General features: G+C 40.9%; 1 protein-coding gene across 12 annotated transcripts in view; it reads left to right on the plus strand.

Annotated features, from left to right (window-relative positions):
• GNB1 (G protein subunit beta 1) overlaps positions 1-26,068 on the plus strand; it is a 69,259-nt gene that overhangs the window by 40,652 nt on the left and 2,539 nt on the right. For 9 of the 12 annotated variants that reach the window (XM_028740909.2, XM_028740906.2, XM_028740907.2 and 6 more), the window contains 9 exons: positions 3,573-3,680; positions 8,985-9,023; positions 11,850-11,956; positions 13,479-13,542; positions 17,691-17,853; positions 20,630-20,696; positions 21,811-22,012; positions 22,622-22,838; positions 25,732-25,843. In XM_028740909.2, coding sequence (XP_028596742.1) covers positions 3,624-3,680; positions 8,985-9,023; positions 11,850-11,956; positions 13,479-13,542; positions 17,691-17,853; positions 20,630-20,696; positions 21,811-22,012; positions 22,622-22,838; positions 25,732-25,838 — 1,023 coding nt within the window. In that variant the 5' untranslated portion in view covers positions 3,573-3,623 and the 3' untranslated portion in view covers positions 25,839-25,843. Of the gene's footprint in view, positions 1-3,572; positions 3,681-8,984; positions 9,024-11,849; positions 11,957-13,478; positions 13,543-17,690; positions 17,854-20,629; positions 20,697-21,810; positions 22,013-22,621; positions 22,839-25,731; positions 25,848-26,068 lie in introns of all 12 variants that reach the window. The other 3 variants (XM_028740911.2, XM_028740910.2, XM_028740913.2) reach the window with 1 other exon arrangement.

A 26,068-nucleotide genomic window follows, 5' to 3' on the forward strand; every position in this document is an offset into this window, starting at 1 on the left:
GTCTGTCACTCTTATAGGAGAAAGAAAAGGTTTTGCACTCAGAGGCACCATTGGAGTTGGAGCAAAACTTGCACCTCACCATTGGTCACTCCAGTCATTAGGAATCAAGTTGCCTCTTCCTGCTTATTGATCCTTTGGCTTGGCCTTGATGTGAGTGATAGAATGTTGGGAGAGTGTTGACTGAAGGATTGTTTGAAATTAATTTATAGGTAAGTGGGACCTTCAACCACATAATTGCATTTTAGAATACCTGTTCAGGGTTGCAGTCAGCTATTCCTTCACCCTGCTCTTCCCTTCCTTCTGATTTATTTTTTTGATTTATTATGCTCATTGTGTGGCTACTGACTGTGTTCAGTCCTCATCAGGCTGTTCTTTAAACGTTTAGGCCCTTTAGGTTTTGTGCTGTCTTGAAAATATGAGGAAGATGAGAATACTGGCCCATTTCAACTTGCAAGCACTTTGATTCATGTCATCCTGACCTCATTTAGGCAGAAAGTGATTATTAGTTGATTATGTAGTTTGCTTTAAGATTCCCCCCCCCCTTCCAACAAGCTTTGATAGAATTGGGGAGACCAATGAGTTTGGCAGGGCATGGCTGAAGGATACACTTATATTGGGGTACTTGCTGCCTGGGCCAGAAAGGACAACAGAGATGCTATGACAGCTGTCTCCTGCCATATGAGGCACTGTGAGTCAGTTCCAATAGGACTTCAGTACTGCTCTTAGTACAGGGCACGAGGAGTGTGATGCTTATAGCAGCTGCTTCTCTTGGGCTTAAAGAACCAGAGGAGCTAGCAGCAACAAATAAGAAGGATCTGATAATTGTGTTTGCCACAGTAGTATATTACATTCGGTCGGGACCACATGTTCAGTGTGGTTGCCTCACAAATGACTCCTAAATAGTGGAACTTCATCACTTCCAGCTACCCCCAAAGTGGCAGGATTTCTGAGACAGACTCTCCTCTAAAGAGATGAGGATAGTGATAGGTGTTAAAATGTAGGTTTCACCTTAACTGGATTTGAATGAGTAGTTAAGCTCAGACAAGAGATTAATAAGGCTTAGCAATGACACTGCTACCAGAAGACAGGCAGTTCAGGCCTGTGTTCATGTGGAAATTGTACCAGTAGCTTCTGAAATTCACAGGACTGGGGAGGTTTACAGGCTCTGTGTCTTGTAAGTATGTTTTGGGCAGTTTTTGAGAATGTATTGTTAATACTTGGGAAATCAGAATAGTAACTAAAAAGTAGTAGTTCTTCAGATCTAAGCAGAATTTCATATAAAGTGAATGTCAGCAAAGTAGAATGGCTAGGGTTTGTTGGGTTTCATAGATGAATTGCCTCACTAGCAGCCAGCCTCAGAAGTGATTCTTTCAAAGTTTGCAATCTCTGATCTTACAGCTTCACAGTTGTGATATCAATACAGCATTTGACTGTAGAATATGTTTTAGGTACTGCTAAGACCAGGGTTTGCTTGTTCAGGGTTGTTGTTTCTTATGTAGCTTTCTGTTCAAGTGAGGCTATTGGAAAAGTCAGGTATATTTGCCCTATCTCTTTCCCCCACGTACAGCACAGGGAAAAGGGATGTCACCTAAGTACAGAAGGTGGCAATTTTAAACAGCAGGAGAGGGTCCATGAAGAACTAACTTTGAAGATTATGTTCCTGACTGTGGGGTGGTGGTGGGGAAATCAGTGGGTTGACTAGCTGGGGAGAGGAATGTAAGGCTGTGGTAGGCAGATGATGAGGCAGAAATAACATGAGATATACTTGGTTGGAGAAGAAATAGCAGGAGCAGAGGTTGTGGGTACACTGACTCAATCCTATGCATTGGATTCCAAGGTTGTTTTGGAATTTTATTTAATTTTTTTTAAAGGGGATTTTGGCCCATAACATCACTAGTGTGTTTGTAGCTACCTCAAAATAATTATTGTTCTTCACCCCCCACCCAATCATTTAATATTTATTTAATGTATAGATTGCCCTTCATCCAAAGATCTCAGGACAGTTAACAACACAAAAATACAGGATAAAAGCACAAAATAAATAGTTACCATGTTGTGTGTGATGCGTTTGAATCACAGTTTGCTGCTATATCATACCCACTTCTGGCACAAAATCTCTTACCCCACATGGCTCTGACACAGTTTATATTTTTGTGAGAGACTACAGTGCACTCCACTTAAGTGCTCTTTGTCAGAAGCAGATATTATTTAATTCGATAATAAATCAAAATTTCATAGTTTTCACTTTTTTGCAACCCCCTTAAAGGAGGGTAGAACATAAACTAATTTTCAGATACCCTGATTCCCAGTTCCTGTACTTTAATGGAAGTGAAATTATATAATTAACTATTCCTGCCACACACAAAGGTAGATCACAAACTCTTACTATGTAATATAAACCGCTTAGCGATTTTGCATATTAAACTGTATATAAATATTATTGATGGTGATTATAGGGCAAAACCATGCAAACCTTTTTTTATACTTTCTTTAGATGCTGAACTGAGATATCTTACTTAATCAAGATTTTTTAAATTGTTGTTTTAATAACAAATGCCACTTCCGATGAAAAATTTGAATATTAGAATTGGCTCTGTGAACTTAAATTTCTTCTATTTATTTGTGAAACAGCAAGACGGCAGTGATTAAAAGTGATTAAAACTTTTAGTAGTAAGTTGTATTGAGAGAGGCAAATGCGTGCGTTCCACAATTCCATGAGGGTGCAGAAGGCTTGCAGAATATGTTGGATGCAGAAATTGGCTTCCAATGGATTCCAGATTTCACCTTTTTTTCCATTAGAAAAAAGCAGGTATCTTGACCTTGTTGTTGCAAATATGTTTATAAACAACCTTCCCCAAGCTGGCAACTTCCTAGCTGCTTTGGACTACCAATTTTCATTGGCCCTAGCCATCATGGCCAGCAGCTCAGGCGACAAAAATTGTAGTATAGAACATCTGCAGGGGGATCAGGTTGGGGAAGACTAGTTGGTATCTGCTTGTCTTGGGAGACAATGGAAGAGTGTTGAAGGCTGATCTAGAAAATGTATGAAACAAGTCTTTTGAAATTTCAAACCAGAGGAATTGATGAACATTTCAAGTAGAAAGTGGTAGAGCTTCCACGTCATGCATCATTCCTTGTCCCTCCCCATGAATATGAAAACCAGAATAACCAATGCACATTATGAGAAACATGCAGATTGGCACGATTTACATACTCTGTAGCGCTGAGCTTTACTTAGCATAGAATTTGGATTACCTTGGATCCACGTGTGTTTAGGTTTAATGCGGAGCGCATACTCTACCCTAGCTATGACCTAAAGTTACATAAACAGTCTTTAAGTAACGTAGATGAAGGCTGCACTTATTTGGGCCTACTTCTGAATAAACATGCATATGACTGCACTTTGTAAGATACTTATGTTAAGCTAATTATTTAATGTGCTGTTGGTGTTTGCTTTTATTTATGTCTATTTTATGTATATTAGCTTAATTTTAAAGAACATAGTTACTTAAAATATTTTTCTTTTTAATAAAGGTTCAATTAACTTCACATTGTTTTTACTTTTCTCCCAGATTTTTGAGCATCTGAGAGGTGTTATAGAAGCACACCTTTAGTACGGGAAGATGAGTGAACTTGACCAGTTACGCCAGGAGGCGGAGCAACTGAAAAACCAAATCAGAGTAAGTATTATAGACTAAAGGTCTTGCCTTTCTCACCTGTTCTGGATGTTTGGGTGCATTCGTTCTCTCTCAAATTAATCTGTGTGGTAGGGGGGATTTTAAAACAACTTACTTGTTTTATTTAAAAGAGCTGCTATTTTAAAATAAAGAGCTTTTCTTTTATATAAAAAGATTTCTAGGCCACATCTCAGCTGAAGCTTCCCAGGTGATTAACAAAACAAATAAATGTATAATAAAGAAATTTAAGCAACATTAAGAACAAATATAACCACAAAACACATAAAGATGACACTTAAAAACTACTCTTTATGGTGGTACATTTTCAGTGCCTCTCATGTTGCCATTTGGCATTAACTACTTATGTTGACCCATCTCAAAGTGCTACTTTATGGCATAAATTTCCAAACTTGTTTCCTTCCAGTGAAGGAAAAAAGCATGTGGCATGCACAGGGATTTATAGTCTTGAGACTTATAGCCTAATACCATTCATTTCAGAGGTTAGTATAATCTGGTTTCTTTCTGTGTAAAAGAAACCCTCCAGACAACAGCAGCCTTATAAAAAAAAGAAGCAACTAGCCAATTCTTCAGCTCCAGGTTTCTGCTAACTCATTTGTAAGATTCATCCTTTACACTGTCCACTTTCTTCATCTTCAGTTTCCCTTTATGGTTTCTAGGTAAGAATCATGCAGGGGCAGTAGGAGCCGCAGCTGGCAGAAGTTCCCTGCCAGGGTTGAAACTCCCCTTAGCAAACCTGTGCCATCTTGGCTTCCTTCTTTCTCCGATACAGAAGCTGGACTACACACTTCTTTCCCTAAGCAACTGAACATTTCAGGCCATCACATTAACTCAGCAAATCAGTGTCAAAATAACTTAGCCACCACATACAAAAATAATGGTGTTGCACAGTTGCTTGAACCATTCTGTTTCAAAATGCACGGAAATCTGATTTGGGGAATATGACATGTTTATTCCAGAAAACAAACTTTTGCTTGTTCCTACTTGGCATTTCTTTCTGAGGAAAGCAACTATGAGACTGAGCTGTATGCTACAAAACCCCAGTCTCATTTCTCATCTCTGCCATCAGTTTAGGCAAGCTGCTGTCAACACAGTTTCTAGTCATTTATTGTGATATACTGACTGATCTTAGTATGGTGTAACATATGTGGAAGCACATATGTGCTATATAATTGATATCTCTTGCTTCTCTGTGGACAAATAACTGCATCATGTTGGAAAAGTTCTTAATTAGTAGAAGGCAGAGATTGAATTTCATTTTCCTTTTTCCTGCAAACCCTTTATTTTACTTATTCCAAGGTGATAATTTTCATATGCTGTGCTCTGAAGGGGGGGGGGGGCAATATTAACTTCAATTCTGGCATTCAAAAAGGCCTTAATCGTTTTTTACTGTTGCCTTTTCTAAAGTCAATTTTGATGATCTCATTCAGTATCCCTTATGCACCTTTTGAGATTCTACTGTTTCTCTCTCTCTCTCTCTGCATGGCTTTGTGAGGGCTTGGCCTTGAAAAGTGACTAATAAATAACTTAATTATTTTTAAGAGTTATTTATTAGTCATTTTTCATGGCCAAACCCTCACAAAGCCCTCCAGAAGTTTGAAAAAAGCATTACTTTCAGTCAAGGCACATCAAGCTTCTTTACATGGGGAAAAAAATTCTTTCCTTCTGGTTGAAAGCTTACACAAATAATAAAAGTAGATCATTCAGTTGACCTGGCATAAAAGTTTTAGGTCACGTATACCTGAGCTTTTGTTGGATGCATAGTATGTGCGGTTTTGCTTAAAACTGAGGCAATCTCATTTTAGGTTGAGAGAGAGTTTATGTATATGTCAATAACCAGTAGAGCTACATTGAATACACTATTAAACACAGAATTAAAACAATGTATGCATAATTTTGTACAGGTATATTGTGAAACAAGACTTTTGACAGCCACAATAGTGTAAATAACAAACAACTTCTGATGAAACACACTTTGTGTAAACAAAAGTAGTCAGGAGTTTTACAAAACTGGATTTAAGCTCTTGCAACTGACTGGTGAACAAGAAATCAAGAGAAGCATAATTAGCCTTATTTTGACCCCTCCACTGGCATCCCTCCAAAAGGGAGATGGCACCATAGACTTCCCAGACATGCTCTTCATGTGCATTTGTCTATGTGTGCATTAAAGGTGGGGTTACACACTGAATGCTGAGTTCATTGTGCTTACTTTTATACTCTACTTTCTCCTAAAGGTGCAGTTATATGTAGTTCAGTTCTCGGTCGAGTGATTAAGAGCAGAACACTGCTTACCTGTTTGGGAAATCCTATTATGAGTTGTGCTGTGTCTGTGTGCCTTGGAGGTTAACTCGAGCAGATTACCAAAGCACTGAAATAGCTTCCTACCAGTAATATATATGGGCAGGGATCTATTATGCTGCACATAGATGTATACTTAGTTCCATGATTTGCAATGAGAAGTAGTTGGATAATTGAGGCAGACTAGGTTTAAATGTACTTCTTGCCTAATTTGGAACAGTTTTCAATAGAAGTAATAGTAGAGGAGCAGGAGAAGTTCTGTTTTGTTCTGAGCAGTGTGATGTATGGATGGGTGTCTTAAAAGTATTCAAGATTTTGAAAATGGACTTCCCATATATGAATGCAGCACCCCATTGCATAACATTGGCAACAAATTGCTCATCATTAGAATCCTTTGAGTACATTTATTACAGTTTTTTTATGTTGATTGCAAGCTGCATTTTTAGGCGGTTGCTTTTTTTAAAAAAGCTCCTCAAACCCTTAATGAAGATGCTCATTAGGACTGTTTTCTTAACAAACTATCAGCTAGACCTTGAGTATTTTCTCAGAAGCAGCCTGCATAATCATTGGGCAGGGTTCACCTAATGTGGCCTGTCAGTGGAACCTCTGACTTTCCCTCCCCTGCCCCATACTTCCGAAATTGGCTGGAGGGTGGGTGGGAGAAACTCTGAAACCGTGGAGAAGGGAAGGGGAGATTGTTCCATCTGGCAAGCTGAAAAAGCTTTTGCAAATGGAACATTTGTAATAGCGTGACATGGAATTCCACCCATTGTATCATCCCTCCCCCACATCCTTCCTAAACTAAATAAAATAGCTTAATGTTAAATATATCAGTATAAAAGACTGTTGTGGGACAACTCACAAATTATCTAGCCACTGTATACATAACTAGTTAAAGAAATTAATATCCATGTCTTTCTGCCTTCATTAATTCTAAATTTCTTTAAACAAAAATGAAAGGTTTTGGCTTCAGCAAAGAGACTTTCTGTATCTTGCTTTCCTGTGTAGCTCTCTTGTTTAAAATAAGAACAAATACACTGCACAGCAAGAGGTGTATTGAGAAGCTACAGTACAGCAGACATTTCTGAGGCTCTTCCCCACTCTTTTTATTATTATTGAGAAGAGCTATCTAACCTAACTGTTGACACACATTATAGTGAACTCTTATGCAAACCCCACTGAACTTAAGAATTTGTGAAAGGGCATACTTGCTGGTTCACTGGAAACCTGCTGTAGATTGTGTTCATTATCTCTGTGCAGTCTTGCTAGTCAATTACACTTCCTAACTGGTAGTCTCTCCCTCTGCTCCCAGCTGTTTATGTCACATGTGTCCCTACACAACCCAGTTTGAATCTGAGCACTTGATAATTTCCTGTCACACACAACATGAGAGTGGCATTAAAACCTGGAGGCTTTCTATATTTTACTCCTCTCCACCAGGCTGCAGCAGATGGAGAGATGGGGTTGGGGGACGCTTCACTGCCATGGCTGTGAGAACTAAAGCCACTTCTATTCCTTTCCCTCAACCGTTTCCATTCTAAGTAACTTGAAATTAGTGCCTGGCTTCACTTATTTATTTTTCTCTTCTGTGTTGTCTATTAGATTGTAAGCCTGCAGGCTGGGACTGTCTTGTATTTAATATTTGTGCTGTGCTTTGTAAATTTCAAGTGCTTTTAAAATAATTATGATGCAAAAACATGTGTTGAAACAAATCTTCCTACTTGGCATTTACATGGCTGCAGTGAGAGTGGGAAAGAAAAGTAAGATTCAAAGCAGCTGATTTTGAGGGGCCTTGGGGGAAAGCACCCTACCTTGGCCCCCTGCTCCTCCTGTCTGTAATAAATAAAAAATAAATAAATGAAGTTTCTTCTACTTCACATGATTTTTGTAAGGATATATGTGGTGAGAATTCTCAGGTGTATTTCACAATAGTACTTCTAGTTCATTTATTTGAAAATAGTTTTATGGTGACTGGCTGCAGTATCACTGTAAGATAGGATTGGAGGATCTACAGCCAGTTAAGCCATGCATGATTTTTAGGGGGGGATGTGGCTCTATCAGAATGGCTCCCTACACTGCCACCCCTGGAAAATCCCTCTTCTGGTGTGCCCCATTAGGCTTAGGAAAACAGGTCCCATTCCTGAATTGCTGCCTTTTTTCTAAGCCATTTGCTGGAGAAAGGGAGATAAGGGAAGGAATAAAAAAAAGATAAGAGGAAGGGAGGTTTAAATGACTCTGTGTGAGTGGGGATTGAATGGGTTAATGGAGGGGGTGGGATGGACAAGCTCACCACCAACATCCAACCCCCAGAGATTTACCCACAAGGATAATTAAGGCTCAGGCTGAAACAGGTTCTCAACCCCTGTTGTAAAGCATCTCAACTTCGTTACTGATGTATTGATGGATACATCACTTGCTGCCTGATCCTTTAGTCAGTTAAGAGGTACTACTAGTTTTAAATCTCTGTTAGCTGCTTTAAAATCAGTGATGGAGTTCTCCAGTGGCTGTAATTGGCTACTTACAGCAGCCAGATGCTATTTTGAAGGCTGGTTTTTTAAATTAAAAAACACACACACACACACACACACACACACACACACACACAATTTGTACAAATGTGAGCAGCACAGCTTTATGTACTCAGCTGGTTTGGGTCTGTGCCCAGAGGAAGGGGTTTCAATTTTTTTTTAAAAAAAAATCCTACTTAGCTTTATGAGATCTTAGTGTTTATTTTGTCACCCTAATTTTACTTCCGCAGTTTGATAGAGAGTGAGAGAGAGATGTACATCCAAATTTACTATAATTATTTTCTAAATTACTTGTGGATTATAAGATCCTCCTTTGAGACGCATGTACTGGGTCATCCCAGTTTCTTCATTTTTCAGCACCTTGTGAAATCTATTCATATAACTAGATAGTCGCTTAGGAGCAAGTCATACCAATGAACATGTTCCATTTTTCTGACACTCTCTTAATTTTCCCTTTTTTCAGGATGCTAGGAAAGCATGTGCTGATGCTACGTTGGCCCAGGTAGGTGGATGCTCAGTGAACATGTAATCAAAAGTATCTTGGTGTTATCAAACTTTTTTTTACAAAACAAACAACCCAAAAATTGCTTATATGAAGGACAAAGCTGAGGTATTTCAACTTGGTTTAATAGGAATGTTTTCTTTGAAAGGTTGCTGTATGATCACCATTTCAGTTTTCTTGGCAGCAGATGCTATGCTTACCACAGAAAGCTTCCTTAAATCATCCTCATTTATCACTGTCACCTGTCTGATTTATATGTAATGCTCTCAGTTTTATAACTACATCACATTCTCAGTCTCATTCCCTTTGTGCTTTCTCCTGGATGACTTAAAACATGGCTGAGGCTTACGTTAGTGCAAGCTTTAACCCTGATTATTGCTAACCTGGGTATGCACAGGATTGAAGCTTGTTTCAAAACTGATTTGACTGTAAACACTGGTTAGCAATCATATGGAAGATTCATGCCGGGGAGGGTGGTTGGAGTCCTGCAGCCTCCCCTTTTTAATCTGTGGTCCTTAAGGAGTTGCATCCAGTTCACAGATGCTGTCCCAAAATGCCTGTTGCATGTGATGATAGACCAACAACTATTGCCTTGAAGTGCTTCTTCTATTTAGCATCAGAGGGTGTGTAAAGCAGAAGACATCCAGAAAGGTAGTTGTGTTGGTCCGTTGCAACAAAAGCAACAAAGAGCCTTGCAGCACCTTAATAAGAAGGTTCACCTTCTTGCTTATGCTGGGCTTTGTCCTTTAGATGTAGCCTTCAGTATGTCTAATGTTATAAGCATTGCTTGGCCATCTGTTGCCTTTCCCAGCATTAAGTTTGTTAGTCTTCAGATTTTTGAACAAGAGGTCAAAAAATCAAAGTACATTAGACCTCTTGCAGCCAGTGGGGCAAGCTACCCAACACATAAAAAAGGAGCCAACAACAACTAATGTTCCCAATTTGAATTCGGCTTCCTATTGCTTGTCCTGCTGAAGCTTTTTGGCCAGAATCTGAAGTTAAATGACATGATTATTATGATCATTCAAATTAACCTTAAGGTCCCAGGGTGGATTACAACAATTAAAACATAACTTTATTATTAAACCACATTTGCACAATGTTAAAAACAACTTTTAAAATACAGAAATTAGATGGGACCTAAAAATAATGGTGTGTGAGTAGAGGAAGGAGATGCCCGCTATTTGCTTCCACTGCTAATGTTGACCCAAAGTGATGTGGACTGCAAAACATTCTTTTTAGCACAATTTATGGGGAATCATTCATGTTTGACAGTTGCCCAAAAATGCTGAATGAACAGTCTTTTACTTATGCTGTAACGTAGACTATGGGGACAGGGAGGGAGCTTCTAAGAATCTGACATACAGCAGAGGAAGGCAATTATGAAGGAATTCTAAATCCGGAAAGCAGCCTGTACCCTACTAAGCTGCCTTGACAGATTTCAAGAGGAAGCAGGAATTCTTTGCCTGTGTCCTTTGGCTAAATAATTGTGTTACATGGAGACAGAACAAATATGCAGACATTTTTTTTTAAGTGGGCTGTGCTACAAACTTTTCTGGCTTCACTGCAGTATGCTACAGAGAAGCCTTAAATTTAATTGGCCACAGTACAGGGAAATGTGTTGAAGGCATTTATCTCCCTTTTACTAGTGTTTTCCTAGAAGATACGATTTTAGACAACAAAGAATACTCTAAAAGATTATTTTAGACAAAACCTGTAGCAGGGTTTTTAAAACCCTTATGGCAGTCTTTCCCAACATGGTGCTCTCCAGCTGTTTTGGACTACAGCTATCCTCACCCACAGGCATCATGGGCAAATGTCAGGAATGATTGTGAGCTCAAGGGCACCAGATTGGGGAAGGCTGTCTTATGGCATGAAGTCAGAGGTCACTTCCATCAAGATGCATGAAATGATAGCCTCCATTGCTAGGTAGGAGTGTGAATGTATGGCTAATATACAAAACCAAAATAATATGGTTCCAGAAAAAGGGATGATGAAAGAACACCCACAATGCATGTCATTTCTGGGGATGTTTAAATATCTGCCCTTGACAAAAGCTGAGGGGAAAACATTCAGTCGAGCTAACATAAAGGCGCTGCGTTGGACTGGAATTATTAATTTTGAAATACTTTATAAGTGACCCTGTTATCTGTTGTATTTAAACCATAGAAGTTGGAGCAAATTTTATTTACAGCTGACTTAATGTTTTGTTTTTCAATGTCCCTTAATCTGGTTTGAATATTACGATAAATATATTGCTCACTTGAATTATACAAGAGTTCCAAGTCAGTACCAATAGATCTGATTTTGCTATGCAAGAGTTGGAACCATCTGGATTTATAGCAGTCCTTAAGTAAGTCAGAAAGTAGACAGTGAAAAATGAAGCAGTGGAAATGCCATGTGAGTACTTTCCTGCTTAAAAAAACAACAACAAAAACCCTGCAAGTTGTCTTTCAGTTCTGTGATAATTCTGAGGTGGGGAATCTGTGCCTTTCCCTATGTTGCTGGCTCCCAGTTTCCATCAGCCCTGTCCGGTATAACCAATAGTCAGGTGATGGGATGTTGTCCAGCAACATCTGGATGTTCCCAGGTTGCCCACCTCTGATAAATTATGCTTATACTAGAAGTTTGAAATGAGAAGCTTGTTTGGGAAGAAGCAGTAGTAAGCACCTTTCAGAGCGTCTAGTAATGTGTTTTGGTCAAGTTCTTTGGTGCAACAGGGAAAGAAATTCAAGAAGAGAGAGTAGTTTCATTTAATGCTTCTTCGGTCAGGAAATGCTTTTGCAGCTGACAATTATAAATCTGTACAATTAACCTCCCATTTAGATCACAGCCAACATTGATCCAGTGGGTCGTATTCAGATGCGCACTAGAAGAACACTGCGGGGACACTTGGCTAAAATTTATGCAATGCACTGGGGCACTGATTCCAGGTGAGTTCCTGTGCTGCAGAAGGACCATCTTGAGTTGGTCACAACCTCTCAGCCTAATGATTGTGAGGATAAGATGGGGGGACGATGTATGCTACTTTGAGCCCCTTGGAGGAAAGGTGGGATAAAAATGTATTAAAAAATGACTGGGCCTTGCTTGAAGGAATTCAAGAAGCAGACTGTAGACAGGCAGAGGGAGAGGAAATAAACTAGTGGCAGAAGGGTGGAATGAGGAAGGCAAAGATAACAAGGGATAACTAAGTCCAGAGATTGCAGTTGCAACAGCAACGTGTGTGTGTGTGTGTGTGTGTGTGTGTGTGTGTGTGTGTGTGTGTATCTGACTGCCAGTTTCTACTTTCCAGCAGCCCTGGCAGAACTAAAATATAACCGTGGCATTTTTGGGATTCCCACTTGAAGATGTCACTTTTGCCCCCAAAATGTGTTTCCTTTTACCCAAGACATAGATGTACATTTTACGCAGCTGTACAAGGGATAGATGTACATTTTACATAGGCAAGGTTCTGAAGGGCCATATGTTTGCCTAGCAGGAGAGATTTCCCGCTAGCACCACCACTTAGTCTTGTGTTTAAAAGTACAGGCAGTTACTTCATAGGGAATTTCATAATTCTATTGCCCTACTCTAGTACCAAAGGAATCGAGCAACACTGAAAACTAATAACATTTGTTCATCTATGCCGGCAGCAAAACTGAAATCCATTTTCATATGTTGGTTTCTCCTTGCGTGGAAGAAATACAGATAGAAAATACCTTATGGCTGCTCTAAAATTATTTTAAAATAATATTTCTGAAGCTCTCACACTTCTAAATATTCAGAGATCCAAAGCTGGCAGTCAGCAGGGTGAATATGCTGTTGTCATGGATTGCCAGAGAACAATCAATGTTCTCATAATTTTTTTAAAAATTAAATATTTGTATATAGTGGATTTGTCTGCTCATAGTTAATAGTGATTAAATCAGCAGAAGCTGATGGGGGGAGAGGGCTTTAATCTAATGAAAGCAATCTTACTAATTCACTTGATCTTGTTTGTTCAAGTTAAATAATCTGCACTACTCTTAAGCACCTTACAGAACCCTAGATTTATCCTTAAGAATAGAAAAGACCAGGGAAGATGGTACATTAGAGGAAGTATGTCACTTCCAGTTGAATTCTGTCTGTTGCTTCCATTAATACAGTTTCGTAGGAAATGTGTTATATTGGAAACATTCACAGTGAGAGCCAGTTAAGTCCACTGATCAGCGGGCGACCTTGATTGAAATATTTACTCCATCATGGGCTCCCTGGATGACTTTGGGCGGATCCCGCTGCCTCAATTTCTCAATATGTAAAAAGGACTTTCAATGGCAGCTTTAGATGATAACGGGAGTAAAAAAATTTGCATATCAAAATAGACTGTTGAATTGATTAAGACTAATGTATTCCAATGTAATTTGTCTTCCTGCACTTCTGATGTATGCTTTGTTTACATTTAACTTTTTATCTCTTTTCCCTAACCTGCCCTTCCAGGCTTCTCGTTAGTGCATCACAGGATGGCAAGCTTATCATTTGGGACAGCTACACCACAAACAAGGTGAGAGCAATTAATAAGGTTCAATGACTTAATTCCAACTTGGCTAAGGGAGGAAAAGCAAACTACAGGAAGAACACTAATAAAACAAATCCTTCAGATTGTGTATTTTTGTTCGGCTTTTGTTTTATTCTGTGAAAGAAGGATCCCATGGAGGGGCAAATATAGACTAATTATAGACTAAAGTAATAGCTCAGGGTCCCGTCCACCCCCTCCCCCCTCTTTGAGAGATGAGAAGAGAGAAGCTAAGTAGTGGGTTTGTTTTCTTAGAGACATAAGCTGTGTGGGGCAAAGAAGCTTCTGTGGTTCTGGCCTTTATAGTGAAAACTGATGGAGATATTCAAGATAAGCCTTGGCATCCTGAGTGCAGTTGCATGTGACATGGATCTTGATTAGAACAGGCTTAACACCTTTAACAGTGGTTAAACACTAAGTGATTTTGCATTTAGTTATGTGGGTACTGAAAGGAGAAAGCAAGCACTGTAGTGATTTATGAACTGAAAAGTATAGCTAGGCAAGAACAGAAAGTTGGACTTAACCATGAAGTGATGTTCTCATCAGCAGGGAATGGAGCTGACAAATGGAAGAAGGCAAGGCCAAACCAGGGGGATGGGGTGGGATTGTTATGACCTTCCTGGAGATGAAAAGCATTCCAGTTACAGGAATTTACTTCAGCATAGAAATTGCTTATGAATTAAAAAAAGAAAAAGGAAATCATTAACAAAAAATAGTTGTCAACAATTTAATAGTAGTTACAAAGAAAAAATAGAGGGACAGGAAGGAGAAATCCAACAGTGTACCTAAGAGTTAATGTGGGAAGTTGCATAGGTGAAATGCACAATGGATGGATCTGTCTGCTCTACACCCAGCTTCCCATTCTTGGGAGGTGGAGGAATAGACAGCAAAGAGGCTGTCTAATATGTCATTTCAAGAGCATGAACCCCAAAACAAAGAGAAATCAATAACTCTTTATAGCGCCTGTTGTGGGGCCCATATATGGAGGGGATAATTCAGCATGACCAAACTTGATGAGCTTTGAATGTCATTTGAGGATGGAGATTGACCTGTTGACCGCTTTGTGACTTTGGCCCAAGGCAGATGTGGTAGCCTTTCCGCGCGTGAAAAAAGGCTGTTACACCCATGTGTATCCACACCTGTGCATAATAAGTTAGCCAATGTGTTCCCTAACCCCTGTACTGATTGTGCTTCTGGGGATTTCTTCCTTGCTCACCAATACTGGCAAATTGAGAGCCCAGGGTCCTGAGTAAGTCTAATGTAGACCTCGGGTGCTTGGCAAAAACTGTGTATATACTGTTCCTCATTCCTTGGTGAACACAATGAGGGTGGAATTGGTCTCCTGATACTGTCAGATTCACCTTTGTTTTTTTCTGGCATAGGGTGTGGCTGCAACCTTTGGACAGTGCTGACTTGGAGTGATCTCTGGGAATTCTTTTCAAGGAACAATACAAAGTCCACGTAACAGTGGATTTAACTATATTGGACTGGGGAATCACTGTCCCTACATTTAGCTTGACCTCATTGGCTGCTAAAGTGTAGGGAATAAAAATCTTGGCATCTAAGCTTGCATTTGTCACCAGGGGCAAAAACCTTAGTCAAATTCTATAAATGCAGAAACATACATTTTGATGAGGTGTGCATACCAGGAGTTCATTGGGTCAAAGGCTTGAGAACCTGAGCAATGGACATCCAATGCCACCTTAATGCCTAAGGATTAGGGGCTCATGAGATTTTAAGTAGAAAAAGCTTCGCCTTTAGTTGTATCTACAACTTTTGGAACCAAAATGCCAGAAATTAGTGTAGCAACAGGGCCATTCACTAGGGAGACCCTTCAAAATTCCCAATGGCTTGCATGAGGCAGTTCTTATTTAAGCTGTCACTATATAGAAGAGCTAACCAGTTCCTGCTGTTGCCCTTGCAAATGATAGAGCAACCACTTTGTCACTATTAACCTCCCAAGGGTAAAAATGGTGGGGGAAACAGAAGAGGGCTTAGAGAACCTTGTTGCTCCCCCCACACACCTGTAGTTGCCCTTCTCTCTTGGCACCTGTGGGCAATAGTTAGCAGCAGATACCATTTTACGAATTTTTGGGGCACTGCAGAATGTCATGGAGTGTTTCTAAGTAATGCACCTGACATTAATTGGTCTGCTTACTACAGTCACTTACAGCAGATCAGAACCCATATGTTTACAGTGAAAAGATAGGGGAGAAAAATTACCCTGTGGCTATGATTGTAATGAGGTAACTAATTTTCATTACAGTGTTACTTTTCACCACATTCCTGTTTCAGTGGGCAGGGAAGGGTGAGAAATGAACACTTGCCCCCCGCCATACAGTGGTACCTCAGGTTACAGACTCTGCTAACCCAGAAATAGTACCTCAGGTTAAGGCGGCACGGCAGCAGCGGGAGGCCCCATTAGCTAAAGTGGTGCTTCAGGTTAAGAACAGTTTCAGGTTAAGAACGCACCTCCGGAACGAATTAAGTTCTTAACCCGAGGTACCACTGTATTCTATATTTGCTCATGCCATCCACAAGCTTCAAGACAGTATTATAAAAGTCAAGTGACTCTGCAGTTCCCCAGTATTTGTCCTCCCGTGTGATCAAGCATAATTGCATACCTCCAAGAAGATCAAACGTTCCGAGATGGGAAACTTACCAGAGTCCTGTTGTCAAATTACAGGCTTTTGTCATATTTATCTCTCACCCCCTTGCTCCCCTTGCCCTGCCAAAAAAGGATAAGGAGACTTTTGTCAGTAAAGGGTATTAATCAAATCCAGGAAATTGGATGACAGTTCTGCAATAACCAGAATGTAGTTTTAGATTAGTATTTTTATAAGTCTTTGGCTAGATTACACATATGAAGTCATGTCTAAATATATCTCTAGCAACACTGCTGTAGCTAAGCAGTCTTGCACTTGTGCTGGATGTGATGGTGGTCCTAACAAAGAAGATGCCTGTAAAAAAGTGCCCTCTTCCAGTGATGCGTTTATGAGCAACCACTTTGAGGCATTTCATTGGCTGTCAGGGAGGGGATATATTCTTTGGTGATTAAATAGCTGTATTTTTAGTAATGAAGCATCACACCTATTGCAGTGACGTGCTCAACTAACATGTGCTGGCTGTTGATTTTTTTCTTCTTTTAATCCCTAAAAGAGAAAATGTTAAAAAAAAACTTCCAAGGGCTTTATTTCATAGTAAATCTCAGGGGCACACAAATAAATGCAGCAGCCCTGGCTCATGGAGCTTATAAGCATGAAAGATGGGGAAGTTTTGATGAGAAAAGGTAGAATTAAGCCGAGTTGAAAAAGCTTAGAATTGAAATGCGGAAATGTTACCGTTGTTGAAAGCAAAAGAAATTTCAAATGCAGACTATGATAATATGTAGTTGGGGTTGGAAAAAAAGCACAGAAGCCTGGGCTTCTGAAAATGTGATATTGATGGCTGGGAATGGGAAATTTTCCAATAATGGATGCAGGCTCCAAAATAGGGCTTTGGCTAGACAATTTGAAACCTTCCTCAAATCCTCTTTGCAACCACCATGTGAACATAGAGCTTAGGACTCTGTTTCTTGTAAACTTAATCTACTGCATGTAGCTATTTCTTACAGCCAGGTTTCTGTCTAGTACTGTATACAAGAACACAAGAAGAGCCTGCTGGATCACACCAAAAACCCATGTAGGCCGACACCCTGTTCCCCACATTGGCCAACCAGACTCCTATGGGAAGCCCACAAGCAGGACATGATGGAAATAATCCTTTCCTGCTGTTGTTTCCCAGCAATCTTTAGAGGTTCACTGCCTCTTGTATTGTTTTAAAAAGGGTTTTAAGGATGTTCTGCAAATGTTGGAAGGCAGCATACAAATTGACAAGTAATATTTATTCTGGAGCATGTAACCTTTTGCACAGTTCTAATTTTGTTTCAGTGGGGTTTCTGCAGGAGAATTTTCTGGTGGGTTATCCCCCCCCCCCCCCCCGCCCCAAAGTCAGATCTGTTTCTCTCCCACTACACTGCGTTTAGCAAAGGAAAATAAATCTACAGCCTGGGTTGGCCACCTTTCTTTACCTCTTAATAATGGACAAGGAACCTAACAAAATGGCAGCTTTACCCCCCTCTTTTCCCCCCATTCTAGGTCCATGCTATTCCCCTGCGTTCATCCTGGGTAATGACTTGCGCATATGCTCCATCTGGAAACTATGTGGCCTGCGGTGGTCTTGATAACATTTGTTCCATTTACAACCTGAAAACACGTGAAGGCAATGTACGTGTAAGCCGTGAACTGGCTGGCCATACAGGTGAGTGTGTTTTTGCTTCAGTTAGCTCTACAACATGGGTAGGCAAACTAAGGCCCAGGGGTCAGATCTGGCCCAATCGCCTTCTAAATCCGGCTTGCGGATGGTCCAGGAATCAGTGTGTCTTTACATGAGTAGAATGTGTGCTTTTATTTAAAATTCATCTCTGGGTTATTGTGGGGCATAGGAATTCTTTCACATTTCCCCCCCAAAATATAGTTCGGCCCCCCCCCCAAGGTCTGAGGGACAGTGGCATCTCTTGAAAGACTGCCTTACATCTTGCTTGCACGTGACACATGGCTTTCAGCAACCTAGTGATATTTATTTCTGCCACCTTCCCCCTCCTCACATTTTCACCTTAAAAAACAAAAGCACAAAGGCTAGGGGACAAATTTAGCAATAAATCCATAGTTTTACGGGCAGTTACGTTACTAAAAAGCATTAATGGTTTCCGTTGTCTTCTGTAAATCTTGTTGTCTAGACATTCCTCCCAAAACCGGTCTTTTAAAAAAAGCAAACATTGCCACATCCAACACTATATAAACTAAGAATAATCTTTATGTAGCAAACATTATGATAGGTGCTTAAGCATTTTGTTTCCTTATTTTCCAGTACCATGGTCAGGTTCCTTTATTTAATAGATTAAAATCCTGATGTATTTTCTTCTAAAGACTGAGCATCTGTTTCACTTTGGTCAAAGTTCCAAATGTATAATTGGAACTTTGGTCAGGCTTTGGTTGGTCTGTGTGTGTGTTGCTCTATGCCCGTTTTTCCACTATGAGCTAAATGGTTTGTGTGCCAGCTAACTGGCATGACTACCTCCAGGGAATCCTGAGTGCTGTAATTTGTTGAGAGGTCCGAGAATTCTGTGTTGAAGATTCCTACTCCACCCTCAAACTACAGTTCCCAGGATTCCCTGGAAAGGGGAATAATTGTGTAGCCGCTTCATGGTGTAGATGTTCATCTGGACAGCAGAGGGAGATAGCAAAAGAGCTAGTCTCTTAGATATGCCGAGTCCTCTGGTGTTGATGTGTTGCCTGTGTGAACTTTGGAACTGAGTGGAAGTTTCCTGCCTTTACTTAGACGCTGGTCTCCTTGGTGTACTTTTATGCAAATGGGCACCATATTTAACATTCAGTAAAGCCCCCACAAAGTTCCAGTTTGCTCCTGAAATCAGTAGTAATACATCAGATGAGCTGCAGAAGAGAACTGGCTCAGGAGGAATTCCATCTTGCAAGGTTACAGATTCATGCCCCCTCCCCCCGCCACCTCTCCCAGAGCTATGTCACATTTTTACGCCGTCTTTTGTTTCTGTAAAAGAACAGAATCTCAAGGTGCGGCCAAGCGCAGAGGCCTCTTCCTCCAGAGGTTGCCAGCTTGGCTCCGGAAAAACCTTTAACAGTTCTTAAGAGGAAACCTCAGGCGGGCTCTGTGTCTTGCTGGCTTTCCACCGCTGCAAGGCTTTACTGATACTGGCTAAAGGGAGCTCTCTGAAAACTGCTCACAGAGGGGAACTAAGGTTACTCGGCAATGAATAGTTATTTATAATCCAGCAAAGCCAAAGTGTTCAGAACTCTCAATTTAATGTAATGAATAACAAATGCCGTATTCAAACTGGTGTTTGTGGTGCATTTCTTGCATCGTCTTTTAGCTGCTTCATAGGAGCTCTGTGCTATGAGCAGTTAAAACTGATTCTTGGCAGTTTTGATAACGCAGGCAAATCATGTTCACAAAAAAAGCTCTTCGTAGGAGGCAAAAGAGAAAAAGAGTGAACAGCTGTTGTGATGGGATTTTTGTTTTGTTTGATCAACCTTTTCTTTGAGCATAAGGAGAGGACACCTGATAGGCCTGTACTTCTGGTGAACTGCTGTTTGACACAGCGCTAGCTACTTTCAAAAGCGGCCGTAGCCTTTGCGTTCTGGAATTATGGTCTCTGCTGAATTGATCTGTCCATATACCTAGCTTATTACAAACCCAGTTCAAGGAGCTTGGGGTGAGGGCAAAGTGGCCAGTCATGATAGTAACAGCTATGGGACCAGGCCTCAGAAGTTGATGTGTTTAATCTGTGATTCTAAGAAGCAATACTGCGATGTAGAGCAGGAAAAAGTTCAGAAAAGAGAAACCAGCATGATCAAGAGGCTGGAGCAACTCCTCTGTGAGAAAAGGTTATAACATATTGGGGGCTTTTTAGCTTAGAAAAAAAAAGAAAGTAAGGCAGGGCATGATAGAGGTGTGTAAAATTATGCATGGTGTGAGAAAAGCAAATGCACTTCTTCGCAGAGCATGTAATTTAAGCTATGAAATTCACTCCCGCTGGAGGCCATGGTGGCTGCTAACTTGAATTATTATGACAGAAGATTAGGCAAGTTCATGGAAGATAAGGCTATTGGTGAATGCGATCCAGGATGGTTATGTTCTATCTCAAGAGTTTGAGTCAGTCTGCTCCTGAATACCAGTTGCTGGAAATCGTAAGTGGCGAGAGTGCTGTAGTGCTCAGCTCCCTGCTTGTGGGCATCTGGTTGGCCACTGTCAGAAGTGTTGAAGTAGTTGGGCCTTTGGCCGAATCCAGCAGGGCTTTTCTTATAATACTTTACTGTGTGAAAGCTTTTCCCGAAATACGTTTAAGATGTTTGGGGTCCCTTGGCCCTGGCCTACATCTTTGTCTTGCTGTTGGAGAAAAGAAAGTGGAAGTTAACAAAAACAATGGGTGTGAGATGCAAAAAGGAAGTGTCCATATTTATTCACATTTCTTTCTTTTTAAATCCTTTTCCTGCTGCAGGTTACTTGTCATGTTGCCGTTTTGTGGATGATAATCAAATTGTTACCAGCTCTGGAGATACCACTTGGTAAGGAGCACACCAATAGTGTTACTGTAGAGATTGGCTTATATGCTAAACAAACTTAGGGAGTGCCTTTTCTCTAGTGTCTACTCCCTGCTTTGCTCGCTTTCGACTAGCAAGGAGATTTAATAAGCATTGATCTTTACCAGTCTGAGAACAGGACAGCTTAAGCATACCTTTCCTTCCCATGAATGCTATTCCTGTTTGCATGTGTGAATGTAGCATACATATTTAATGTTAGGATAAATTCAGAAAACTGAAGTTACAAAAAACACACAAGAAGAGTTTTGTAGACTAGACTCAATATTTTTACTGCTATAGCCTTGCAATCTTCACTGAGGTGGGTGCTCCAGCTGTAAATAAAACATATTTGTTTTATTTGTGTGGGGGTTGTGTTCCAGGACATTGAGTGTGACGACAGAGCATGTATAAGCCTGCCCATGCTCCCATTTCCTGCCACTTCTGGGTTCGTGGCGATGCGGGAGTGCACAGTTGCGCATGCCTTGAACGTGCACAAAATGGTCACTACCTGTATGTAGTTGCTTAGGGCTCTTAATTCCTTTGAGAAAGAGAGCTCTAACTGCAAAGAAAATTAGTCTCCCATCTGGAAAAAGTCTACTTGCCTGTGTGTTAAGAATGTTTTCATTGGATCTTCAAAACACGCTGGTATCTAAGGTGGCAGATTCACTGTTTTATTTTTTATTGTAAACTTCCCACAGATCTTCATGTTACCCCTCTGTCTGTTATATGTTCATCTGAGAGTGTACTTCCTAGTATAGTTATGCACCCTGAAGCACCTCCCCCCCCCCAGATTTTTTTTTAAATGGAAGAGCACTCCTGTCATGTGTGTCCTCACCTTTAATCTGCCCATATGAATGCCTACTACCTCAGTGCAAGCAAGGCCAAAGTGAACCACTATTTTAGACAAACCACAGTGTCTCGGCCTTATTTTCCCTAGTGTTATTTCCTAGTATTGCTTTTCTTTTCCTTCCCTAGATTTCTGTTACTGAGTTAATAATATGTAAACAAACAATTGGAAGCACTATATAAATGCTTGCTTGTTTTACTATGATGGTCACCCTTTTCATTTTGGATTCTCCTTAAACCTTTTCTCCGCCAGCGCCCTTTGGGACATAGAAACAGGCCAGCAAACAACCACATTTACTGGTCATACCGGAGATGTCATGAGCCTGTCCCTCGCTCCTGATTCCAAATGTTTTGTTTCTGGTGCCTGTGATGCCTCTGCAAAGCTGTGGGATGTCCGAGAAGGGATGTGCCGGCAAACCTTCACTGGGCATGAATCAGACATCAATGCCATCTGTGTACGTAAGAACTTTATGGAGAGGAGATGGGATTTTGACAGTGTGTCTGTCTTCATGCATAGCAGGTGGCTGGCAGTTACTATGGACATCTTAGTAAACTGTCTTTTTAATTAACTTGTAAAATACTATTCCAAAATTGATCATAAAAACAATTATTTTATTCCATGAGCGGTATCCAGCTAATTTCCACTTGCCCAGCAGAACATCACCCCCTTGCTTGCTCTCCCTGTGCATGCCCTGTGTCCTCCCCACATTTGCTCCAAAGGTTTTGGGGAACCCCTAGAAGAGAAATAGCAGGGAGGAGAGTGGGGAAGTTCTATTGCACAAGTGGAAATCCTTGCATTGACAGAATGCATTACTATCCAGCTGTGCTGGATACAACCCCATATTTCCATATGAAAAATGAACACATCCTTCTTGTTATTACAGTAAATTGCTCCTATAAATAACTCAACCCAAATATTTACATATATCTGCCCATTATTCAGGTATTGGAAAATCACGAGATCTTCTTGATGGAACTTGAAACAGCTTCCCAGCTGTTGTTGAAGCCTCTTCCAGATCACCTTTCCTGTGTGTTACATCTTTGTTTCTCTTTTTTCTCTCAAGTTCTTCCCAAATGGCAATGCATTTGCCACGGGCTCTGATGATGCTACATGCCGGCTCTTTGATCTCCGTGCTGACCAAGAGCTGATGGTTTATTCCCACGACAACATAATTTGTGGCATCACCTCCGTAGCTTTCTCCAAGAGCGGCCGTCTCCTCCTAGCTGGCTATGATGACTTCAACTGCAATGTGTGGGACACACTCAAAGCTGACAGAGCAGGTAATGCTTCTAGTGTCTCTTGGACTAAAAATAGGGACTGGGGAAAGAAATGTGTGTGATTATGGAACAAGCAGGGTGCTTGAACAAAAGAGGGTGAAGTAAGCAACAAGATGGAGAAGAAAGAATAGAGAACTGAGGCAGTGCTCAGTTGTTGAGTGGAAGTGGGGGGAATCAAATCCATGATCCCTAACTTCGGACACTTGCTTATTATTATTATTATTATTATTATTATTATTATGAACTAACATTCACCCTGAGCAGGTCACACCATTATGACACAATATTTAAAACAGTTTAAAACAAGTTAACAATCACAAAAATAATGTGGGTCTTAAAAATACCTAAAGGATGAAAGGCCAGGGTCAAAAGGTGTGTCTTCAACATTCACCAGAAACTGTATAATGAAGGTGTGGCCACAGAGAATGTCCTCTGCTGGGCTTGGACCACCACCACCCAAGCCTCTGAGGGCAGAGGAACGATCAAGAGAGCTCCTTTTGCTGCTCTTAGCACTTAAGAGGGTCTGTGGGGAAGGAGAGAATCTCTCAGGTATTGGGGCCTAAGTCATTCAGAGCTTTAAACACTGGTGTGAGCACCTTGAATTGAACCCAGAGACAAACTGGCAACCAGTGCAGCTGTTTTAAAATAGGTTATATGCAATCTAAACGAAGCCCCAGCAGAAATCTGACTGCTATTGAAGGCTCCAAGTTGTCTTCAAGGGCAGCCCCACGTAGAACTTACTGCAATTTTAGTCAGATTAGGGCCCCCCTATAGCATCAAAAAACAAAAGTTAAGACAGCCACTCCCCTCTGGTAATTTGAGTGCTAACCTGGGGCACCCTAGGCTAGCAAAGGCATGGCAGTGGTAAAAATAACCTGAAGCCAAGCCACACAATCAGCAAAAGAATATGGTTCAAATCTTGCTGAACCACATCACATCAGATGGTAGCTGTGGGAATCCATATAAAACTTACTCGTACTTACTCAACCTGTCGATTCTGGGCAGGTAATGATCCAAATAAGATACAGAAATAGCCTAGATTCTACAAAACAGACACCTGAATATTGACTGCTGATCACTAATTGCTTTGATGTTGTATTTCTAAAAGCTTTACGTTCCTTTCAAATGCAGCACTTGGGATTGAATATATAAATTCCCATGCAAGGGCTTCAGTTGCATAATCGATCATTTTCAAACATTTTGGTAACTTGTGTGGTAGGAGAAGGCAAGGAAAGAAGAAATCAGAAAGTGAGCGCGGGGGAATAAGCACACACTTTGGACCTCAGAGAGTGAAAGGATGAGTGTGTGCGCTCGCGTGCATGTTCCATATTGCTGCTAACAAAATCGAAGTGGTCCACCATTGCTCCAAAGAACTAGCACCTGTGCAATATTAATGTTTTGACATTACCTCATGATGATTCTTATGAAGAATTGTCAGTTCTGTTGCATAGAAATACTTAACTGTTTAGAATTCACGCTGTGAGTTTTTTGTTTGTTTGTTTGTTTGTTTGTTTGTAAGGTACCTGTAACTCAGTTAATGATTTGTAGCTGCTGATTTTTATGAACTTGCGCTCAGCAAAATGCTCCCTCTCTTAATAGAATTTATTTTATGTTCCTGCCCTTAAACATTGTTTCCAGAGCTTCCACTGTTCATGTACCTTAACTTGACACTTTCTCTCTCCCCCACCCTTTTTGGTATTTACTAATTATAATGGTGGGGGATCTGTCATGTAGTCCTAGAAACCACACCCTCCCACAACAGAGGATCCAGTACTTGTCTGCTTTATATTACTGTTCCAAGAAGAGAAGAAATGTGGAAGAATATGGCAATTTCTTTAAAAGAAAGCTGCCTCTTTACTATGCTACATCGTAACAGAGCAGCCCTTCCAGCAGCTGGTCCTTGCTAGCTCTTTAGTTTCTTGAGTGAGCATACTTTGTCCTCAGTCATAAGCACCCTGTTCATTTTGACAATTATCTGCACCAAAATAGCCCCCTGCCATTTGGACCTGGTTTCTGTGTGGCAGCATGCACAGTGGAACCTCTGTTTGCGACCATAATCCGTTCCGGAGGTCCGTCCGGAGGTCAAAACAGGTTGCTGGGAGAGGCACCGTTGTGCGCAGGCACGAACGGTGATTGCCCACTTCTGCGCATGCGTGAATGGCGATCGCCGCTTCTGCGCATGCGCAAACGGCAGCAAACCCGCGGTTACTTCTGGGTTTGCCGCAGTCGCGACTTGGAATGACCATAAGAAGAGGCGGTGGTAAGTAGAGGTTTGACTGTATTCTCCAACATGCCATTGGTCTCCAGGCTTTGGCTATCTCTCATAATGTGTAGGATTCTGGTGCCTGAGGCTTAGATGCTGCTGACTCAGACTTCCTTGAGGTTTCTGTAGCTGCCCTTTTATGCCTTGTGCAGACAGCTTCACTCTTTGGCTTTTTAGTGTGACAACCGGCTTGGAACCATGATGGGCTGCAATTTGTTTCTACTCGCTTGCTTTAACTGAAGGCTCCAGAACATCTCTGATTGAGATCCTGTGTACAAGAGTTTCTCTGCGAGTGTCATGGTATGGGCAGCCCTTGATGTGCAAGGAGATATGCTTGTCCAAAGCTTTCTCCTTTCACTCAGTTTAGCAGAGAGGTTTGTACATCTGGGGCATTGCCATGTGCATAAAGAACCTCCAGATTGGAACAGCTGAGTAAACCTGTTGAAAAGGGAGCGCTTGTACATCACTGTCATTGAAAGTTGCTTTCTCCCAATTACCAAAGAACAACTTAAATCCTGGGAGCCAAGTAACAGGCTCCACTTATACTTTTTTATTTGTTTGCATATTTCTCTTGACGTTGGAGCATGCAGAATCTGAAACTCTTTTGCTTTTGTTTCTCTGTTCAATTTCTAGGCGTCCTAGCTGGCCATGATAACCGTGTCAGTTGCTTAGGTGTAACTGATGATGGCATGGCGGTGGCAACAGGATCGTGGGATAGCTTCCTCAAGATCTGGAACTAAAGTCTGTAGGTACCTTAAAAAAAAAAGATGGGGGGGGGGGTCCAACATGCTCTCTCCCTACCCCACCCCTTTCTCTCACACACTGAGGCTGACTCCTCTTTCTAGGCTTCTATGATTGGGATGCGTTGTTCAAGAAGTGTAAAGTGCTCATTGGCTTATAAAGCTTGATGGCTCCAGGATGCCAGTTGTTGGCTAACCACAGTGGGAGAGTGCTGTTACCCTCTTCTCCT

Source organism: Podarcis muralis, chromosome 7 (genome assembly GCF_964188315.1).
Source record: "Podarcis muralis chromosome 7, rPodMur119.hap1.1, whole genome shotgun sequence".
In the NCBI taxonomy this organism is placed as follows: Eukaryota; Metazoa; Chordata; class Lepidosauria; order Squamata; family Lacertidae; genus Podarcis; species Podarcis muralis.